Source organism: Meriones unguiculatus, chromosome 3 (genome assembly GCF_030254825.1).
Source record: "Meriones unguiculatus strain TT.TT164.6M chromosome 3, Bangor_MerUng_6.1, whole genome shotgun sequence".
Taxonomy (NCBI): Eukaryota; Metazoa; Chordata; class Mammalia; order Rodentia; family Muridae; genus Meriones; species Meriones unguiculatus.
This window is the reverse complement of record NC_083351.1, coordinates 124,644,847-124,667,923: the sequence shown is the minus strand read 5'-3', so window position 1 is coordinate 124,667,923 and position 23,077 is coordinate 124,644,847. Positions and strand designations below refer to the sequence as shown.

At 45.9% G+C, this 23,077-nt stretch overlaps 1 protein-coding gene across 1 annotated transcript in view; it reads right to left on the bottom strand.

Annotated features, from left to right (window-relative positions):
- Positions 1 to 13,672: 13,672 nt before the first annotated feature.
- Positions 13,673 to 23,077, bottom strand: part of Slc1a3 (solute carrier family 1 member 3) — a 74,501-nt gene continuing 65,096 nt past the window's right edge. Inside the window, exons 7-10 of the mRNA XM_021663348.2 lie at positions 21,681 to 21,914; positions 20,971 to 21,165; positions 18,157 to 18,291; positions 13,673 to 15,857 (exon numbers count right to left, since the gene is read on the bottom strand). Coding sequence (XP_021519023.1) covers positions 15,656 to 15,857; positions 18,157 to 18,291; positions 20,971 to 21,165; positions 21,681 to 21,914 — 766 coding nt within the window. The 3' untranslated portion in view covers positions 13,673 to 15,655. The remainder of the gene's footprint in view (positions 15,858 to 18,156; positions 18,292 to 20,970; positions 21,166 to 21,680; positions 21,915 to 23,077) is intronic.

Below are 23,077 nucleotides of genomic sequence, written 5' to 3'. Positions count from 1 at the left end.
TTGGGGATTGGTTTGGGATTAAGAATTAGCTTTTAGAGGTCTGGGGATGTGGTTCAGTGGGTAAAGTGCTTGCCACCAGGCACGAAGTTCTGGGTGTGCTTCTTTGTGTGTGGTAAGGTGGTGCAACCCTGTGATCTCAACGCTCCAGGCCATCCTCAGTCACACAGGGAGTTCAAGGTCAGCCTGGGATCTTACTCTCTCTTTTCTAAGAAAAAAAAAAAAAGGATAAAAAAGAATCAACTTTAAATTTAATTTCCTTTGACATAGCATCCATTATTTGAATAACTTCTGCCTATTGGATAGCGCAGTTGTCCCAACAGGGACCAACCCACCCCCTCTGTCTGAAGCCACACCCAGAGATTAGCCACTTGAGAAAAGTCCGAAGAAGTGCACTGCTGAGTTTATACGAACAATGTCTGATGGAAGGTGTGCAATTCATTTCCAGGCGAGTCATGGCTCAGGCTTGCTCCCCAGTAGTTTTGAGTGAGTCATCATACAGTCAGCCTGGAGACTCACGTGTAAGCGCTGCCAATTGCCCATAGGGTGGCAACTCCATTAAGATGACATTCACATCTCTAAGGGAATGTGGGGGAGACGCTGAAGTGGGCTGTTATTGAATTGCCCTAAAATCTCTCCATAGACTTTGAAATGCTAACTGGAAAAAAAAAATTCCTTCTCTTTTTCTTCCCCTTCATTTCTGTCAAATTTAATTTTCTTATTTTCTTTTTCTGAAACTGTAGTAGCTGTCAAGAATGTATTGCTGGAAGCCAAATTTGTCATTTTATCTCCGGTGGTTGGAGAACTTTGATTTTTCTTTCTAGGAGTAATGTGTCTCCACTTAGAGGGCAGCTAAGTGAAAGCGCTCTCCGGAAACAAGATTTGTTCTGCTGGCTTCCTTTCAATTTGTCAAAAAGACAAAAACCTCGGCAGCCTCACTTGGTAATAATGCCTGGAAATTACTTAGAGTCATCTTCTGCCTACTTTTCTTGTCTCTATTATCTTGCATGTGTAGTGGTGAAAAAGAAAGCGAACACATTTACAACCCAATGTTCTGCTTTTGCTTATATATACATTGCTGAAGCTAATTGGTCTAAGTAAAGTGTTTTGTTTTTTTTTTTTAATTAGGGTGACCAGTGCCTATGAGTATCCAAGAACTAAGGATAGAATCACATGTCTTTTCTATGACTGTTAACCTTTTCATGTGCTGACATAGAAAAGGGTGATACAAGGCTTTGTATAAGTAAAGGTTATTCTTTAAACCAGAAAGCTTAATGGTAAACTCATTACAGAAATTTCTTCTACTCAGTTTGAAAAACAGGTATTAAATGAAAATCTCCATTTGCAAAGAAAGACACTGGGACCACCCATCATTCAAGGATTGCTACTCTCTCAACGTGATTGGATGCCAGCAGTGTTGAATATTCATCATAACTTCTAAGCCTTTTGAATCCTAGCACTCACTGGCCATTCACTCCCAGCCCCAACCTGTCATCTACAGCTTGTGTATCCAGAGCTCGCGGCAGAGAGTGGAAAATCTAGAAAAAGGTTTTTGCTTTTTTTCACTAGGTTAGTTAAGAAGAAAAGGGTAACTCTTCCCTGATCTGGCAATCAGACCAACAACTCTGATTGTCTGTACAGTGTCCTCTTATAATCTCGTCCTATCTCAGAGGCGGGCAGGCTCTTAAGGACAGTGCTATGGTTGCACAGGCCAAGCTCACTAACACCCAACAGAGTCTCCAGGAACTTACAGATGGGTGTGACTGAGGAGACTATAGTGTTAGAAATGGGATATTAAAAACAAAACAAAAACCCCATGAGCACACCTGACTCAAAAGGAACTATATTCTATCAGAATCAGAACCGCTCTTTGGCTATAACAGTTCTTGACCCAGGGAAGTTCTTTTCCCAGAATGACAGCTTCCTTAGTGAGTTTGCTTCACCTCAAATTCCTATAATATCTATGCTGAGAAACACTGGAAGAAGGGCTTAGTGTCAAGATAGATGCTTCCATCTCTCTATCCATCCATCCATCCATCCATACATTTGTCATCATCTATCATTTTCGTCTATCTATCTATCTATCTATCTATCTATCTATCTCTATCTATATCTAAATTTTATGCTTGTACATTGTGAAATAATTTTTTTCACCCAGCCCCCAAGGAAAAATTTCATCTGGGAATGAGGAAGAAGGTTCCTATAATATCTATGCTGAGAAACACTGGAAGAAGGGCTTAGTGTCAAGATAGATGCTTCCATCTCTCTATCCATCCATCCATCCATCCATACATTTGTCATCATCTATCATTTATCGTCTATCTATCTATCTATCTATCTATCTATCTATCTATCTATCTCTATCTATATCTAAATTTTATGCTTGTACATTGTGAAATAATTTTTTTCACCCAGCCCCCAAGGAAAAATTTCATCTGGGAATGAGGAAGAAGGTTTTTGTTTGTTGTTTACTATAGTAGTAATAGCCTGGGAAGCCACGGCATAAAAAGGAACAATATGGAAATACTTTCTGAGGACCCTGCTATCCCTACTGGAGTGAATGATCAGGGCGAGGGCGTGTAGTGTTTGGGAATGGGGCAGGCTAGTTGGAGTAAGAGCTTACTTAAGCACAGGTGACCAGGCCTGGAATTCACAGAGCCCAGTGATGAGATAAGAAGTTGAGCCTATTGCCCCTACAACCCTGGCAAGGGCAGGGGTTGGGGCTACGGATGAAGAGGGAAGGGTCCAGGAAGAAGGCCATGAAACTATAGGAATGTAAGCTTTATCCTGGAGCTGGGGAAGTCAATGAAGGGTTTGAACCAGTGGTGACAGAACCCCGTGTCAGCACTGTGCCACAGCGTTTAGAACTTTACTAACATCAGTGTCGTCCCTGCCTTTACCTAATGACCAGGAAATGTGCTGAGAGTCACCTGGGACAAGGCTGTTCTTTATTTATTACTCCTTAATATAGGGTTATGGTATATTCATAAGGGCTGGGTGGGCCTCCCTTACCAACCTGGTCTGATCATGGCCGCAACTGCCAGGTGATGAGGGACTTTGTGTGGGCAGACACTGCTTAGTCTACATCACAGCTGGGGAGGCTAACATCGCAGGAAAGACTAGGGGAGGAGCCTGGCTAAGGCCAAAGACTGTAACATCAGACTTTCCTGGATGGAACCCCAAGTGCACCATCTGTTTGCTCTACAATCAAGAGCAGGTCAGGTAGCCTTCAGCTTCCTTGTCTACAGCCGAGAGTAAGGACAATACAACCATCTCCTAGGGCTTGGTGAAGATTACACAGGAAAATACATGCAGAGAGCTCAGCACTTAACTCAGTGCTCTGAAAGTGTTGAGAGATACATGGAACTTGACACTGAAGGAACTATTGAGGGGTAGGCGAAAGGAGATACCCTGATTCGCACCACAGATGGTTTTCTTCTTATTGTGATGTCACCGGGAGTCTTTCAGAGTTTGAGTCGCTTACATGACACATGAGTAGAACACATGACAGGGGATGATCCTGACCCTGTCTGACTGTAAGTGGCCTTGTTGAGTACAGCTGCGTGGAGAAGCAAGGTGGTCTAGGAGGGGTAGAGACATGAAGAGTGAAATCTGCTGGATTTGGGGTTGGTTCCTCTCCCCTGGCATTGACATGCTGGCTTCTCCACAGCCGCCAGATGTCAGTGCTGAAGGGAGTTGCTCCAGGTTCTTAGAGTTAGTTCCAGAAGGCACAGGAGTCTTTATTCGGCAGATAATGGAGGTCTCTTGGTGCTGACTGTACTTGAATTCACCACAGCGGAGGATGCTCTTCGAGGGTGTAAACCAGAGGCCCACACCAACAGAAATCAGAACTGAATTTGCAAAATGTATGGTAGGAAAGCACTTGGCTTTTTAAAATCCACAACATTTGGGGCTGGAGAGACGGCTCAGAGGTTAAGAGTACTGGTTGCTCTTCCAGGGGTCCTGAGTTCAAGTTCCAACAACCACATGGTGGCTCACAACCATCTGTAATGGAATTGATGCCCTCTTCTGGTGTGCATGAAGACAGAGCACTCATATACATAAAATACCTTAAATAAATAAATTTAAGGGTCACAACATTATTTCCTGAAGAAAAACCTGCCTTCCAAAGAAAGATAGGCTTTTGAAAGTAATGAATTCTGGAAACTAAAAGGTCAGCAAACTCTTGCAGTTCATACCATACCATGAAAAGTTATTCAGTAATTATTAGATCTATCGATCAGCAAAAGCTTGGGACTAAAGCTTTAAACTTGATGTAACTTAGAGTAAAAGCCTGTATGGGAAGGTAATTGGAAAGTTCTCAAAAATGGGGCTTTCATATGTGTGACTTCATATTATTTCATTTATAAGTGCTTCCTGGGTCCTTTTAACCTTAAAACCCACAGGATGTTGTAGATGAAGTCCTGGGTGGGCAGTGTGTACCCGGAGTTAGCTTCCAGGGTTGGAGCAGGCCACGGCAAGGGAACACCTGTTTTGGGTGTAACCATGGTTTAAATAACAACTTTACCTTGAATAAACTATGTGTCCTCTAAGCTTGCACTTTCTCATAATCAATCAATAAATTAAGGCCTATTTACAGTGTTTCTGGGAGATGTCATATGTCACAGGCTCTTAGCACATGCTTTCCCTTGTACACGTGAAGATTTTTATGCTAAACATGACTAGAGAACATTATAATTTAACTAAGCGAGGGCATTTCTGATGTGCAAGGGAGACTGAGTACTAAAACCAGAGCGCAGATGTAGGCTTGGCGGTAGGCAGATGTCGTCCTGCTGCAGTCCACGTGCCGTGGTGTCTGGGGCAACACGCTGGACTAACCACCCCATAGAGACATGAAGGGATGAAGACAGACTTGGCTCACAGTGTTTCTCCACCGGCTGTCCTGCTCAGCCTCTCCTTGTGTGCTTGTCACATGCATATCATTTCTCGTTTTACCTTGGTAGAGTCTGTGCTCGTCTGACAAGTACCAGGCACCCGGCATATTGATGGATTAATCCATAATGAGCAGAACCTGGAACTGGTGGAGCAGGCATCTAGAGAGTCTTGGGTGATGGAGAAGATCTGGGAGGACTGACCCTAGGAACCTAGGATTTGGTTTATAGGAGTTTACGTAAGTTTTGTTTTTGCTTTTTTGAGTTTTGAGAGTCTCGCAGCTCCCGAAGGAAGCAAAGGATTCTTGTTGCATTCTGGCTCCTCTGACTTCATTCTGAGTCACCGTTTTCTCATGATGTTTTTATAAATAACCCTCCTCACTGGAGCATGAATTCCCTGGACCCGTCTTACAGTAATAGTCTAACTCAGACGGACCGGGCTTTAGCAGCTAGGGCGGCGATCTGCTGCCACCTCGTGGCGGCGCAGCTCCTGCAGACACAGTCACAGGCAGCGAATCACAGGCAAGCAACACTGAGTGAGGATGCTGTTCTTGACAACAGCGGGAAAGTCTTCTGGGCTGCTGACCTTTCAGAAGTGGAGTGATCTGGTGGCCAGACTGGTGAACTGATGTTCCATTCAATTTCAGCCCTAATAAAGATATAACTTTTTTGAGCACCGTTGGTGCTGGGCATAAACCAAGAGTGTCTTGATTAAATCCCTATAAACTTCCTTGATTCTAATGATGCTTCCCCAGAGGAAGAGGAGGTGCTGGGTACAGAGCTGTGGATCTACTAGTCCAGGCGGTAGAGCGTGTAAGATGGATGGATGGGTAAAGGCATTTGGCGTCAAACCAGTGACGATGCCTTGGGTTGAATCCCTGGGAGGAGAGAGCTGACTCTCACAAGCTGTCCTCCAACTTCCACATGTCTTTTCCTATTTATTTTATTTTATTACTTTAAAGAAAAAGGTTCTGATGTGTATCTGGAGCTTAAGGCCACAAAGCCAGCTCACAGACGTAACTACTCAGAGTGGCCCCTGGCCTTAGGAGCTCACGATTTGCAAGGGGTGAGATCAGAAGCTGATGGACATGGAAGTTTTTTGTTTTGTTTTATTCTCCTGATTTCCTTCTGCACAGTGGGACTTGGGTTGGGGATGCCATCCATCGCTGCTTCCCCATCGGGACAGGAAACCAGTCATTAGTGGCTTCTTTGCTGTATCAAAATTTTCCTCCATCTTGGAGAAGACATCTATTGATTTTATGTGAAGCCACCTCCTCTCTCTAAGGTTCTCTCATGAGGAAAGAACCAGACAGGATGCAGGCACACTCTGTGCAAGAGCTAGACGAAGGGACCAAGCTCTTTCAACATCTGACATCTGAGATGGCCCACCTCTTTCTCTAGTGCAGACTCCTCTCCTTTTATCTGATGGGGCCTCTGAAGTGCAGGAAGTCGAGGGTGACGTGGAGGCATGACCTGCAGTGACCTATAATTTCACAGGAGGGATGTATGGAATAAATTATGAAGGCAAATTCAGCCAGTCATAAAAGGTCCAAATGGTTTGAGTTTCATAGATGAATAGATCTCAGAGAGAGAAATAGGAAACAGGAGATGAGTTTTTGAAAAACTTGCATGAAAATGAACCCCATAGAAGAATTCTCTACTGACAGGCCTCATTTTTTTTTTCTGTAATAATGACATAATATTCGAGGAAGAGCTGAGGTAATTTTCTTTTACTTGTCAGAATACACTTTCTGCCAAGCCAGCCAAGGCTACTCATTTGCCTGAAGAAATTGGGATAATTATGGTAGAGAGAAATTGACAGTACTCAGGTTTTGGTTCTCGAAATGGGATCTTGTTTCAAGGCAATAGGCTTGAGAGCCTATATTATGGAGGAATCCCATTTGCTGAATTCCCTCATTTCCCGCCTTACTTATCATTCGCCAGACCACAGGGTTCTTACGCAAAAGGAGAACCGGGCAATGCAAAGCCCAGCCTTTCCAGCTGTGGGTATGGCTGGAGAAGTAAGGGTTTCCATAAGGGAAGCTGCTGAGGGGAGTGCTGTGTGCCTTGATCCCATTTCCCTGGCTGTGCCCTGACCACCTGAGGGTGCTGTGACTTTCATCTATGGATTTTTCTCATTCCTGGGAAATGGGGAGGACTAAGAAACAAGGAGTCTCATGGGCCTTCTCCGGATGGGCCAACCAGGCCCGATTGAAGAGTGCCAACCATTTCAATAGATGGCCGAGTTACCCAGGAGATCTGACTGACTTGGGCAAAAACCTTGGATTGTCACGAAGGAGGACAAACAGATAAGTTACGTATTTGCTATAAACAAATACCTGGCAGTGGGGAAACTGAATATAAAGGTTAAGTTGTCTAGTGAGGAGAGAAGAGCACTGTCCTCACGTGGTGGAAGGCTGGGCTGCGAGAAACCCAAGGCTGCGTGGAGCCTCTTTCATCCCAGCCACTGTGTGTGAAGGAGAAGAACCGTGGCCTGCCCACTGCTTACTATCGCCAGGCTGTCGATATGGGAATTTTGGAGGAGGCTCTTTCAGATCTAAGGACCTCTTAACCCTTACATTCCCAGTGGCATCCCATCACACCTGGAGTGCTCTTCTGGCACGTGGTTTGTAAGACCCACCCGGACCCTTGCTCCCTGCCTGGCTCCATCCCCTTCGTGCAGCCACACTGGCTCCTTGTGGCGCTCTGCCTCCCGGGCAGCCCATACCGCACACCTGAGGCACTTTGCCGCCAGCTTTTTCCTCCCTCCGAGTCCAAGGCTGGTGCCTTCCTTCATTAAGATCTTCTACACAAGACTTCCCCAGGTAGCCTCCCTGACTACCAGGTACTTACAACTCTCCCGTCCCTCTCCAGGCCTCATCCTGCACTGTTGTTCTTCAGAACCGTGACTATAACCATCCCAGGTTTTGTTCTGCTTGGACTGCCATAACAAAACGTTACAGACCGGGCAGTTTAAAGGACACATTTGTTTGTCACCGTCTGGAGGCTGAATGTCCTTGCAGTGCCAGCATGACTGACTTTTAACGAGCGCTTCTTTCCTGGCCTTCCAACACGCGACCTTTGTTCTGAGCATGCCCTTTTTCCAAATTCATGTCCTTCGGGGGTTGAGTTTCAGTATGCAAACATCGGAGGTGGGACGCAGTTTAGTCCTCAGAAATCTATTTTACACCTAAATAAAGTGGAGCCCCGCAAAGGGAGGGGCTCTGTCTGCAGGCCTCTACGGTGCCCGACAAGGCGACACTCCATAAACACCTGCAGCATAAAGGAAGGGCCTGCATTTTCTTGGTGGATCGAGTACTTCCACGAGCACATTTCTTCCCTCAGAAGAGTGTGTCCCTGAACAAGGAAGCATGCACACACACCACTGACTTTCCCTTTGTTTCCTATCTCTTCTTCCACAATCCTAGGAAATACACACGAGGAAGGAGAACCAGGGGAAGGTTAAGAACCTGCCCAAGGGCCAGAGCACATGGCGGACGGAGACCAAGGACGCCAGGCGCCAGTGCCCTCCTCAAACTCTGGATCAGTGGCTCTGGTGTGCAGCCGTCTCGATAAAGCGCGCTGCTGGGTTCTTCTGCCTTCCAGGGTCTAGGATGCCGCCTGAGAACTAGCACTTCGAGCAAGTTCCCGGGTGACGTTACCACACTTTGGGAATCAAAATGCCGACACAGACGTCAAGCTCGGTTCTCATCCGGACTGGTGAGCTCCCCACAGCCCTCCTCAAGCTCTCTGGAGAAGGCCGGGGCCTTCTACGCGGGGCGGCTGCTGGGAGGCCCTAGCCACCGGGTGGCAGCAGTGTTCCAGGCTCGGAGAGGGGCTTCCCTGGGCCCCGCTCCCCCGGTTCCCACCGAGGGGGAGGCAGGCTCGGCCGGCTTCTCCCTCTCCTCTTGGCTGAGGGGCCGGTGGAGGGGGGCGGCGGCGGGGGGGAGGTCACCGGCACACAGAGGGACGGTTTTGTTCTCCGGGAGACTCTGGGAGAGGAAGCTGGGTGGTCTCCTCAGACTGTCGAATTATGCGCTTCACAAAACCACCATGCAGCGCGGGGCCGCCGAGAGAGCCAGGGCGGACAAAGGCTCCCAGACACCGGCGGGGGCTCCGGGTCCGCGCGGTGCAGGCCCGGGCCCCTCTCGGCAGCTCTGGCAGGGTTTGGAGACTCCGGTTTCCAGGGGGGACGGGACTCCTCCCCCACAGCCTTCCACCCAGGAGAGTTTTGTCGCCTTCTGGTGAACTTCCTTCCAGCGCGCGGTGGACTCAGGTGGAGCGCAGCGCGACCCTCTCCTCGTCAGGGTCACCCCGCAGCCTCTCACGCCTTTATTGACCTATTTTATTATAAACGTTTTGAGAGTCGTCCCAAGCGCTAAAAACCGAGCTGAGAATTAGATCAACGCACGCGCACACAGATGATGTATATGGACTCTATTCCGTTGCCGCCCCTGCCAAAGGGACGACTGATTTTACTCATCTTAAATGATGAAGTTACAATCTGCCAGTCTGAGGTAACCGTTTAACGAAGGCTCGCTCGATGAGCATCGCTTCCAACAGACGTGACCCAGTATGAAAGCTAGTTTGGAGACGGTATCTATATTCCACCCCCACTTGTACAGACAGGATAATGGAGAGTTCAGGTGTTATGGTGTAGACTCATCCATCATTGTGTCCAGATGTGTGTTTAAACAGCATCTCTGAAGCTGAAGGCCTTTAAGGTTTAGGAAACATGAAGCTTTCTTTTTTCTTCTCTTCATCCCTGTCTCTCTCTCTCTCTCTCTCTCTCTCTCTCTCTCTCTCTCTCTGTCTGAGACACGATCTCAATTAGGTAGTCCAGATTGGCTTCAAACTTGTGGTACTTTGGCCTTATTCTCCCAAGTGCTGGGGCTATAGGAGGTGTAAACTACCATGCCTGGCATGGCCTTTTCCTTAGAATAGCTGTGTTTTCTCTTTGTTTGGTTCATAGCTCTTTTGGGGCTTGAAATGCACGGCTGGTTTTTGGGATTCTGTAGTTTCGGTGTCGTGGATCTGGGTGACAATTTTCAGATGAGTACTGCTGACAGAATTTTGCCTGGCTACATTCTCCCCAAGATGGGTCATCCAGCCAGCTTCTTGCTCTGAACTGAGCTGACGCCTAAGTGGTCTTTATTTTCTCTTACAAAGGCCAGGTCTCAAACCTCCTGTCTGGCTGCCTTTGGGACTTTTTTTAAAATTTATTTTTTATTAATTACAGTTTATGCACTTTGTATCCCAGCTGGACTTTTCATGATTTCCCCAAACTTACAGATTTAGAGAAGCAGCTCCTAAGGTGCCTCTGATGCCATCTTCCAATAGATCCATTGTCCCCTTTCAAGTGGCTGTACCTGTCATCAGCAGGGAGAACGTGACTCTCTTGGCTTCTTCTGCAGTCCCAGTTGGGCCCTGTTTCTCCTGTAGGGGATTTCATAGAATAACTGCCCTTCACAGAGTCTGGAAAAGACTTTGGAGAATATGCCTCATTTCTCTCTTTACGGCCACTAGAAAACGGTCAAGTTTGACTAGGACAATATGGTAGATTCAGAGGCAGTTTTCTAAAAAGCACTCAAGAAAAAGAATGCCATCTCTTGAAAGCAATGCTAATGGTATTTCTGTATTTTAATGAGTTACAGAAAATATTCTATATTGGAGTAGAGACAGAGAGGGAATGGAGGGGAAGGGAAGGAGAAAATGAGAGGGAAGCAAAGCAAATGCAAGGCTTAAAATACTCAAGCATGGATAAACTTGACATCATTTAATTTATCTAAGACAGTTGTGCAAAGCCTCAAAGGTGATTCATCAGGCTTTTAAATGGTGGTGACAAGATTCACAAGGACTTAATCAGTGATAATATTACTAGGACAAATAAACAGTAGGAAATTCTAGATGTGAGAGTTTTAAATAATATTTTACATTCATTTAGCAATTAAAAAATGAAATGGTTATAATGAGGACCCCTCCCCAACACACACACACACACACACACACACACACACACACACATTATGTCCATTGTACCAAGGCAAATAAAAATTATTTCCAATTTTCATTTCATTTGTGTGTTGTTATCAGATAATACAGACTATCCACTGTCCTACTTTTCACACTCACTGTATTATTTGCTATTTAATATTTATGTTAAGACAGTGTTTATTACTTATCTGAAGTTCAAGTTTAGTGAATGGGGTGTCATACTTTATCTGGCAACCCTACTGACGGGGTTAGAATTAGTGAAACATGAATGTTCTAAAGCTCCAGGCTGGAGTAGCAGTTTTGCGGCAGGACAATTCTGTGCTATGCTTAGAAGGTATTGCCGTGCAGTCTTCAGTGTGTGTGTGTGTGTGTGTGTGTGTGTGTGTGTGCCTGAGAAAGCATGTGAGAAGGAGAGCTCTCTAGACCTTAGTCTCTTGAGCAGTGATTTTCAAGCCCTTCATGCCGTGGTGATCCCCCCCAGCATAAAATTACTTTTGTTGCTACTTTATAACTGTAATGCTGCTGCGGCCTGAAATCCTTAGGGCTGTGATTCCCGGTGGTCTTGGGCAGCTCCTGTGGAAAGGTCTGTGGAGCCCCCCGGGGGCTTACCACCCATGGGTGGAGAAACACTGGTCTAGGGAGAAGCTCAAGATGTCTAGGGAACCGGGGCCCCTTGGAGAGACTGCAAGGGTAGGGTGGCTGAGGGAACCGAGACGCGTGGGCCGTCAGAAAATTTAAGCCACTTGCCTGCCTTTTGCAGGTTAAGCCCTCTTGCTACCGTAGACTTCGGCATCAGGCGTCACTCAGGTGACTTGTCAGGCAGCAGGCCAGAGCCTCTTTGGTGGTCTCGCCTGATAGCCAGAGTGGATGTCCCCATCACTTTCCCTCTTAGGACACTACTTGCCAGTTCCCTTCCCTCTCCGGTCCTTTTTTTTTTTTTTTTTTTTTTTTTTGTGGGCTTATTCATTCAGAGTGTGCCCCAGTCGTGACACCTCTCAGCTGCCCTGGCCCCGAGAGAGGCCACACAGAGCTAGGCTTTGTGGATCCAGATCTGGGACCACCCGGCTGCGAGATGCGGAAACAACTTAGTAACAGAGGCCTGATGACTGACAGCAGCTTCGGGTCAAGGGCCCTGCGGGCTGCCGGAAAGACCCTGTGTTCCAGGCCTCCACAGGGTCTTCCCCACCATGCTCCCCTCCGGGGGGAAGTGAAACCCTTCCTCCAAGCCCCCTTGAGACTCAGGCCGCCCGCCCGCCTTAGGAAGGACCCCTGCTGCTTTGGACAGTGGGAGCGACAGGTTGAATGCAAGAACGGGGAAAACACGGACCCTAACTTCTGAGGGCCTGGAAACTGGAGAGAGAGAGAGAGAGAGCTCAGCCATGTGGGGGATCCCTCCGTTTCCCTCTGGTTCTGACATAACCCCTGCTCTTCAGCCACAATGGCTCCCTCCTGTCTCACAGGGACCAGCTTTTTCAGATGACCCCGTGGCCTTCACAGACTCCACCTCAGTGAGTAGATCCGTGGGGCTTCCCAGAATGTGTTCCAAAGTCCAGAATATTCCCCAGCCGATACCACCCTCTTCGCGATAACCACGTTTTGTTCTCTCAGGCATGAGCCATCTCCTTCCTGTTCTCAGACTGGCTATGTGAACACCATCTACTATATTTGAAAAGGTTCAAATATAGTGATTTGTAAAACAAATTCCTAATATCCTATTAAGAAACTGATGAAAAAAAATTAAAAATCCAAATGTACAAGACTGTATAATTTCAAGCGCTGTAATTCCACTGTAGTCTCCCCAAGAATGGCCTAGACTCCGTGGGCTCTTTTTAGGGAGTGATCCCCACACTAGTAGTCATAAATCTGTTCACAAACAGAACTATACATTTTTTCTGTATGTGACTGCCCCCTGCTGGTAGCCAGAGAGATTAAAGAACATATAGCCAGGACCTTTAAGACCGTGATTTCAGGATATTATTTTTTTCCCCCTGAGACAGGGTTTCTCTGTGTAGCCCTGACTGTCCTGAAATTCATTCTATAGACCAGACTGGCCTCAAATTCAGAGGTCTGCCGGCCTCTGCCTCCCGAGTGTGGGATTAACCCCGTGTGCCACCACCGCCCGCCTCCTCATATTCTTTATTAAGAAGCTTGAAGGGAAACCGTTCTCTGTAAGTGTTTATCAGTAACCAAGGATGCTTTTGAAATTCTTTTTGGGATCTAAGGCCACTCTTTCCTAAATGGCAGCAGTAATCAGAGAGATATATCTACTTAATTTGAAGGTCAGACAGGACACCATTCTATTTGGAAGAGCCTGACGGTTGCCATTCGCTTTTATAATCCCAGCAAAGAAGCGATTCCCTTTGTCTGCTGGGCAGCGAGGGTCAAGTTTCACCCTTCATCTCTTCCTCCTTTTGACTTTCTGTTTGTTTGTAAGACTTATTATGTATACAATGTTCTGTCTGCATGTATGCCTGCACACAAGAAGAGGGCACCAGATCTCATTACAGATGGTTGTGAGCCACCAAGTGGTTGCTGGGAATTTGGACTCAGGACCTCTGGAGGAACAGCCAGTGCTCTCAAGCTCGGAGCCGTCTCTCCAGCCCCTTGGCCTCCTGTTTTAGGAGCTGAGCTACAGAATGATCCTGCCATTACAGACTGCCTCATGGCTTACACCCCAGCTGCTTCTGCCAAGATGTCACTGTCCAGAACACCAGCTTTCTCTAGCACGCCTTGAGCCTGCTGCTGCATCTTCATAAATGGGGAAAAGAAAACAATAACAGGCAAATGCATTAATGTAAAACTATTTCTTCTTTATTGAAAATACATCTACAAAGTGATGTTCTGCAGTCCGCAGTGGGTACACATATATGCAGGGCCGGAGATGGACTGGCCTTTGAAAGGACCCCCCCTAGGGGACCTGTTCTTGTAAGAAAGGGTTAGTATAAAAAACATCACACTGGGTAACAGCATTAATTTGACATGATTAAGTTTTGTTCTACTAATGTCGCAAAAATGACTGCCACATACATTAACTTTTGTAGTGTATTTCCCAAATAGAGCTTCCCATTAAATGATTACTTCATTGTAGCCTAGTGTTAACCTTTATACACACGTAATGCTCAAGATCTCTAGAAAATATCTCTAATTGTAGATTGGGAGATCCATTTCTAGATACTCAATTATGTCCATTCATCATTTTCAGTCAGAATGTCTAATGCAGCTGGTACTGTCTGCTGGCTCCCACTGAGTATCTTTGTCTGAATATCCCTAAGGGGTGAAAAATAATCTCTTTTAGACCTGGGAGCTGCCTTGCCTGAAAGTAATGCCCCTGCTGTCTTTTCTTCCATTCTCATTCATGTTATTTTCATGCTGACTCATCTACCATTTTTTGTACAGACACAAAACTAAAAGCCAACCCCACTCTGCATGAGAGTTTTGAATGATTTGCCAAGTGGCGTTTCTATGTAAAGAAGTATCTCATTTCTTTCATCCTAAGAAATCTGGTTAAGATAGCAAAACAAATCAAACAATTTCCACCCAGCACATGGATCTGTCCCAGAGACTTTATTTGTTTGACTCTGAAAATATGAAAGAAATGGCATTATAAGTCATTTCTTTGGGGGACTGATTAGGAATTGAAGACAGGTGAAAAAAAAAAGCTGAGATATAGCTCTCCCTTTTATTTTTCTTGGAAGAAGAGCAGCTATTCCTATCTTAAAAAAAAAATCCTCCCTTTGAAATTAGCCACACCATATTCTTTGTTGGCTCTTTAGTGTTCCAAAGTAAGACCACAAGCATGCTTGCTAGTTGCTTCTGTTTATTTCCTAGGCATCTAATTGTAAGTCGAGGAGTGGCGGGAGGCTTTCTTAGAGCCATCCTTGGGTTTGAGAAGAGTCCCCAAGAGGGGAGGGGGTGCTTCTAGTGTTGGAAAACAAAACAAAAACAAACAAAAAAAGCCCCCAAAAAACAGGCAAAGGGACCCCCTAATAACCCCAGTCCTGGAATGGCCTTCCACCGGTCTACTTACATAACCAACATTGGACCCAGAATCTAGTGAGCCACACACAGCCCTAGAGACAATGTCCACTCCCACGAAGTGCTCTTCCCGAGATCCTCGTGTTGTACAGGGTCAGGGTCTTTCCTGATGTCACAGAAGTCTGGGCTAGAGAGGCCCAGGGTGTCTAGAAGGGCCATTCATTTTCTGGATGAGAACGCTGAGGCCAAGGCACGAATGAGATGAGACTCACCCAATACCATATGGGAGCTGCACTTTCTGTTCCTCCTCTCAGCTGTCTGTGTGTGTGGGCATTGCCCTGGAAAGTCAGAGGAAGGGGGAAACCTCCCTGCTACCCGACAGGCCACCAATAAGAAATTTGTTATGTTTTAAGGCTAAAACTTGGTTTATTCTGATGGATTTAAAAATTTGAAAGTTGATTTTAAAATGTTTTTTTTTTTAACCTATCATTCGTTTAATGCTTTTACTTATAAAACAATTGCATAGGATCATTTATCATCTGCATTTGCATATCAAAACCATGTTTGATTGTAGTAAATTACTTGGTAAGAACAGTATGAAATGCTTTAAAATTTTCACATGTGGGTTGAAAATTTTGGCTGGTGCAAAGCCCCCCCTTGGTTTTCGCCATTTTCCAATCCTGTCAGAGTAGGGAGGAAAGAGAAGCGGCTCACGGCGGGAGTGAGCTCAATGAGATGGACACATTGCAGAATGGTTTTCCAACATGCGGTGCTCAAGAAAGCACGTGTGGGGCAGTCTACATCTTGCTTTCACTGTCTGGTTTCTCGGGTTCATTGTCCTGGGCAATCAGCTGATACGGCTTCTTCATTTCATTCTCCTCAATCACGGAGTTCCCCATTTCAACATCTCGGTTCTTTAGTTCATGTCGGGACAAGTGCTCAACAATCCCTGCTCCCAGCGAGTCACCCAGCACGTTGGTGGTGGTTCGGAGGCGGTCCCTGCAGTGGGGAAGGAAGGAGGGAATGAAGGAGAGAGGGTCCCGTGAGTACCACCAGATCCCGGCTTCCCCATGAACTGGCTGGAGAAGGCTTTGTAAGCAGCTCTCAGGCTCTTTGTGGTGACCTACAACAGTCACTGTCAGAAGGGACAGGGACAAGTAGGTGATTCATTTCCAGTGATTAGCCTGGCCATAATGAACAGTGAGGGCTCACTCTTCTCTCTCTCTCTCTCTCTCTCTCTCTCTCTCTCTCTCTCTCTCTCTCTCGTGTGTGTGTGTGTGTGTGTGTGTGTGTGTGTGTGTGTGTGTGTAGGCCAGCAACAGTCTTCAATTTTTGTCCACCTTAGTTTTTAAAATAATATGTCTCAGCACACCTGGAGGTCACAGATTTCGCTAGATTGGCTTCTCAGACATCCCCAAAGGTCCCCCTGTGTCTGCCTTTCCAGTGCCAGTCCTGGAGATAATAATAAAAGTGTGTGCCCGTGGGTCCTGCTTCTTTTCACATGGCTACCGCTCTGATGATGGAACTCAAGCCCTCATGTTTATACAGCAAGCGACTGTGCCAGCTGAGTCATTTCCCAGTCCTCTTTTCTGCTTTTATTTAACATTTTCTCTTTCCTCCATTTGCCTACTATGGTTGTCATGGTGCAGAGGCCCCGTGGAGAAGTGTCCTGGAATAAAAACCATTTTTATAGAAATACTACGGTCTCATTTGTTCCCTTCACTCCTACTTTCTCAAGAATTTGTGGTAGATTTTGCACAGACTGCGCGAGGTATAACATCACAGCACGCTGATCCATGGGCTGTTGAGATAGTTGCAATTGTCCGATATTAAACAAGACACTTAGAGGACTCACAAAACGTAGCCCACTGCCATTCGTTTCATTAACTTTTTTGTTTAGAAGTGATTATTTTTCACAGAAATTGCTATTTATGTCAACATGTAATGGATCATTACTGTAACTTTAAAAAAATGCAAACATTTGAGAGTTTTTACACTACGGGTATAAAGCACATGGCTTTGCTGTATTGCCACTTCAACCAGTTTTAGGAATAAAGATAAAAATCTTCAGTGGAAGCTTTTATTCTACCAACGGACTTTGTTGAGACAGGTTTTCATCTAGCCTAGGCTGCCTCCGAGCTCATTTTGTAGCCGAGGAGGATAGCCTTGAGCTTTTGATCCTCTTGACTCCTCTTCCCAAGTTTTCAGAGTACAGGTTTGAGCAATCTGCCTCCCCCCTAGTTTCTGTGGTGCTGGGGAAGGAACCTGGAGCTTCATGGCTATAAGGCGAGCACGCTAGCAATGGAGCTCTGTTCCCAGCTCCAACATGTGCCAACTGATGCCTCAGAGCCAGAGCGCAGACTAAGTTCTTTCTGACCTGTTGCTGAATTTAATCCCTACAGCGTCAGCAAGCGGCAGAGAACTCGAACCTCTCCACTTTTGCAGAGTGGAGAGTAGGGTGGTTAGGTAAGTTGATTACTGTCACGGGCCTGGAGGTGATCTAAGTGACCAGGAACTCACACTCTGTGCCCTGGCTTTGGTGCATGAGTTGGAGTCTTGCACTGTTGGACTCTTCCTCGCTCTAGTGATGTCATCACACATGGACTCCAGCATCCATTGTGTTCTCCTAGGTCCTGTCTTTAAGCACCCCTCAAGCAGTTTTCTTTCTCAAGTAGAAAGAAATTTATGAGAGACAAGGGACAGGACAGGGAATGTCTGTGGAAGGGAAGAAGACACGAAGACAGTCCCTGCATGCTGGGGTCTGAGGGTTAGGAAGGTACCATTTCTTGGGAGTTTCCTCAATCAATTTCTCTTGATAACGAGCACTCTCTTCCTACTGTCTGCATGGCTCTCCCTCATCTCACGGGGCTTAGACACAAACATCTGCCCTGCTTTGCCCCACTGTAATGGGAAGCACAGAGAGGAAGGGCCTGAGCTGGCATGTGGGGTCTGCAGCTCCAGCTGCTGAGGGGGTGTGTTGCACAACCCTGGCTGACCTATGTCAGCTTTGCAGACAGTAGGTTTCCCAATGCCGGCGGCTTTAGGGAGTGGGAGGGAGAGCAGCCAGATGCGCCCCGCAGGCCGAGAAAGCAGGGAGTTTGCATGTCAGGCTGAGACTCTAGGTAAGCACCGGGGAGCCGGTGATAAGGACGATTCCATTTCAAGCCTTCCAAGCCTTCTGCTCAGTTCCTCTGCAAGCCCATAGGCTGCTGTTATTCTACAACTGTGGGGAGCTAAGAGGGATGGGCTTGCAGGTGGGAGCCGCAGCCGCATCAGAACACAGGCCCCGAATACTCACAGAAACCAGTCCACGGCGATGATGAGTGTGATGTCATCCGTGGGCAGGCCCACAGACGTCAGCACGATGACCATAGTGACCAGGCCCGCCTGAGGAATGCCAGCTGCTCCAATGCTTGCAGCCGTGGCTGTGATACTGTTGACAGAAGGACCAAAACGGAAAAGTTTACAAATGCTTCCCAGTGCAGAGTACCTGGCAAAACTTGTGTTCCCATGGCCAGGCGGAGGGCCTGCCTTAGAAAAAAATGGAATTAAAGGAATTCAATTCGCTGAGTTAATAGTCATAGTAATTACAATTGGCCATGCGTTTTTAATTGAGTGTCAGCTGACACGCTGAACGTGGTCTGCCTCATCTGGTCGTCACAATGACCCTTGTAAAGTGGGCTCTACTATATGACCATTTTTAAATGAGGAAACTGGTGACTCTTTTCTATGTTTTGAAAATCATTTTGTAAGGAATAAAGAGCAACGGGGGCAGGGGAGGGGAGCAAGTTAGTGGTAGAGCATTTGCCTAGCACACGTTGAGTCCCTACATTCACCCCAGCACTGCAAATGAACCCAGAGGTGCGTCTGAGCTTTAATGTTCCATAGTTATAGTGACAGTTCATTTCTAATCATTGCCTTATTCAAACTCTGAATTTCTATGATGAATATGGCTGTAATACAATTAATAAATTCAAAACAGGATGATTTCTGAGTAAGATCCTGCAGTGTTATAATTGGATACGTGTGTGTTTGTGTGTGTTCAGTATGGACCCAGTTTGCATGTATGTTAAGTGTCTAAGACTTATTTGATAGGGTGATGTGAGAGCGTGAACCTATTTCCTCATGAATAATAAGGTATTGGCAAGGCCTACAGCAGTACTGATAAAGCAGAAAGACTGGGTAAAACAGTGATCCTCCATACTCTTTTCCTGCACAGAATGGCTAGTTGGCTTGGCCACCTGGAATGAAATTACACATCCCATCCTCCTTTGGGGCTCAGATTAAATTCTGGCACATGAAACACAGACAGAAGTCACTGGCCAATCTCTGACTTCCCTTCTTCCCACTGTCAAAAGTTTGAACGTGATGAAAAGTCATCATACATCACCTGGATGAAGGGGACACCTAGAAACTTTGGAACTACAGCCTTCACCTGATACACTGTAGGGCACCAACCAGCCCTGAAGGCTTAATGGAGCAAACCTTAAAGAGAAATGTGCTTGTACCTTGTTTAGGTCGCTGATACCGTTTTCATCGTTAGCCGTGGAACCTTCGTCTAAACTCAGGGCTCTTCAGCCGCGTGCCAAGGTATGTGTAAGAACGGTTTACAGTGTGCCAAGACACAGCTCTCAGCCTCCAGTGTGGTTAGACTGGGCCTCCTGGTCCCACAATCAGCTAGCAACCCCTGGCCATGGTGACCTAACCTCATCATTTTATTCTAATGCACACTTTAGCCTCTATCTCTTCCTAACTATATGCATGCCTACAGAATATAATTTTTAAATAAACATCAGGAAAACATGGGGTGAGTGACAGAGATTAAAAGACATCACAAAACACACCATAGGGCATACAAATCAAGATCTGATCTTGATCTGAGAAACAAAAAACTCTGAAGAACACTGTGGGTGGTCATCAGGAGAAGACTGAAGATAGAATGGGTATTCTGGAAGTACTTTTGAGAGTACTTAGTGGTATGTAGAAGACTATCCTATTCTTAGGAGATGAATCTGAATGGTTTACAAGTGATATATCATCACAGGAATAGGGAGGGAAGAAGAAAAAGAGGGAGGGAGGAAAAGAGGAAGAGAGAGCACAAGAATGGCAAAATGTTATCATTTAGATCTAGGCAGAAGATATTGTGATATTGCTTTAACTTTTGTATGCACAGGAGACCGTTCCTAAAAAGGAGCAGCAAAAACAAAAGCCTGATTTCTAATATTGTTAATATTAGCTAAAGCCAAGGCCACATCAATGAAAGGCACAGCTAGTCTGAGCTAGGCATCTTAAAGCCTCCCGTTGCCTTTGGTGTTTGAAAGAAAGGCAAAGGGTTGGATCAGCACATATACATGGAATGTCTCCGCAGGGTACAGGGAAGACTGCTAGGAGTGCTAGCTGCCTGTCCAAAAAGAAACTGGGAGATTTGAGAAAAGCACAAAAAGGAAAGTTACTTTTCACTGAACATTGTAAATATCAGTTATATGATTCTCCATAAAATTGAGCCCTCAGCCTTACTTGTATGACCTGCTATCTACCTATAGTGCCTAAACATTCAGCCGAGAGTAAGTTAATCCAGTTTTCAGTATTTTCCTTTTTTAATATTGCCTATAGACATAGTTTAATGTTTTCAAAATTACAGAATAACTTAGTTTTTAAAACAGAATTATTTATACTATATATTTTGTAGATACTTTATTTTATAGATATTCTAAAAAATGAGCTACACGTATCTGTGAGTCCTGTATTGTACGTGGTATGTGTAGCATGGTTAATTACTAAAATGAAATGTGCACACATCCTGGCACTGGAAAAGGTCTTTGGGAATCTACCATGGACAACGGTTACCTACAGAAAGATTTTGAGTGATACGGTAACAGGTGAATCACCTTTTCCAGGCCATACACTTCTGTATTATTCGAATGAATATCTACACCTGAAGTTAGAGAGCTGAAAAATAGATTAATCTAAACCCTAAACTGCTCCCTCCAACTCCAACCTGCTATTTGTGTGTGATCCCCTTCCCAGTCAACTTCCTCACCCAACCTCACTCATCCTCTCATCTGTTAAAACCATTCTAAAGAAAACGGTGGGTAGAAATCTTCCCTGGTACCTTATTGTAATAATCTGTCCAAAGTTCAGGTCAAAGTTGTTAACTTGAGCGATGAAAATGGCAGCCAGAGCCTCATAGAGGGCGGTCCCATCCATGTTAATAGTGGCCCCCACGGGGAGCACGAATCTGGTGATGCGCTTGTCCACGCCATTGTTCTCTTCCAGGCACTTGAAAGTGATGGGTAGGGTGGCAGAACTGAGGACAGCAAAACAGGGCATGTCAGCTGACTGTCCCCCCTAATAGCTCTGCGTTTGTCTCTGGTGTTTTGCACAGACAGTTCCTTCCTCTCTCATGTCCCAAGTCAGTACTTCTCTAAATTGAAGAGGAGGAGTGTGGTGCCCTCACAGGGCCCCTTGGCCGCCCTTCTGTGCCTGGATTCTTGCAGAGGCATTGCTTATGGTTATTTCCATGCCACAGATGCCTGGGCCACATCATTTCCCCCTTTTTCTCTCAGGCAGATGTCAGTGAAAGACAGGAGCCAGTGCAAGGGAAAGGACTCTTCCCTTTCCCTTTGTCCCCCCCTCCATGGATTTAAAGATAGCCACTGGCTGGGTCCCAAGGAGGTATGATCAGTTTCAGAGGTGAAAAAGCCAATTCAATATTCCTGAAATTTAAAAATGCCTCTACTTAGCCCTAACCCAAGAGGCTCAGGCTCAAGGTAAAGGTTTAGATAAACTTCTTAGAGGAGTAAGCCACACACATGCACATACCTTGAGGAGGTCCCTAGAGCTGTGACCAGCGCTTGAAGCAACCCTCCAATGAAAACCCAGGGGTTCTTCCGGGTTACCAGGAAGTAGAGGAGCGGCAGGACAATGACAGCGTGGATGAGGAGGCCAACAATGACTGTCACCGTGTACATGGCAAGCTGCCCCCCAATCACTCCCATGTCTTCCATCTCAACAATCTTCCCTGCGATCAAGAAGAGGATGCCCAGAGGTGCGTACCTGCAGCAAAGCAACACATGCGCAGTTGGAAGTTTGGTTTTCTAGACGTTGTTGCGTGTAAATTACCCGGTAGGAGAGAAAGAAACAAAAAGGTCCAAACTAAGACCTGTAAAAAAACTACAGCTGTCATTCTTCTCTGTTTAAAATACACAGTTCCCGGGACATTTCTAAATCGGGCCTTCTTTTTATTCTGAATTGCTCTAGGACACCCCACCCCATTTCCACTGACCTTAGATCTTAGGAATGAGAGGAAGTTTTGGTCCTCGTCTCCATTTTCCTAACACAATTGGGTCCCTATTTGGGTCTTCAGATACCTGCAATTCCCAATCTCTTTTGACTCCTGCTAAGCACCTGGAAGGACATTCCGCCAATATCACACTCTAGAATATGTTTCGTCCCACAGTCTGCCTCCCAAGCTGAAGCAGGAAGCATGCTATGCCATGCTATGTCATGCCAGTGTGTTAGCTATGCAACGAGCACTCTTACTCAACAGTGGGTAGCGACCCCTGTAGGCGCCAGACAACCTTTCACAGGGGTCACCTAAGACCAGCAGAGAGCACAGACATTTGCATTAGTATTTGTAACAATAGCAACATCACAGTTACGATGTAGCAAAGAAAATAAGTTTTTGGTGGTGGTGGTGGTGGGGGGGGTCATCATGACCTGAGAAACTGTATTAAAGGCTGGTGGCACCGGGAAGGCTGGGAAGGACTGGTGTGGGGACACTTTCATTGCTTTCTTCCACAGCTATGTTCCACTTAAAATCTACTCAGTAGTTTTCTTCAGGTCACCTCTCATACTTAGGTAAATTTCCTCTCACAGGAAATTTTATGTTACTATGCAAACTAAATACTAGTTCCACTTGCCATAAATAGAAGACCATAAAATAAACCCAGAGCTATTAAAATTAATAAAGTGTGTGGATGTCCAACTGCAGTCAGGTTATAGGCATTTGAATTAAGTAATTATCCACAGGCTGTTACTCATGGCCCCTGCAAGAATGGGCAGCTGACCCGGCAATGACTCACACACTGAACCAACCCTACTTGCCCAAAGACCTTCACCTCCCTTTGTGTGATGTGTGCACTAAGCTACAACCAAACAGGCTGCCAAAGACAGACGCCAATCTTCCTTAAGGAGAAGGGTCTGCTGGGAACTGTGGG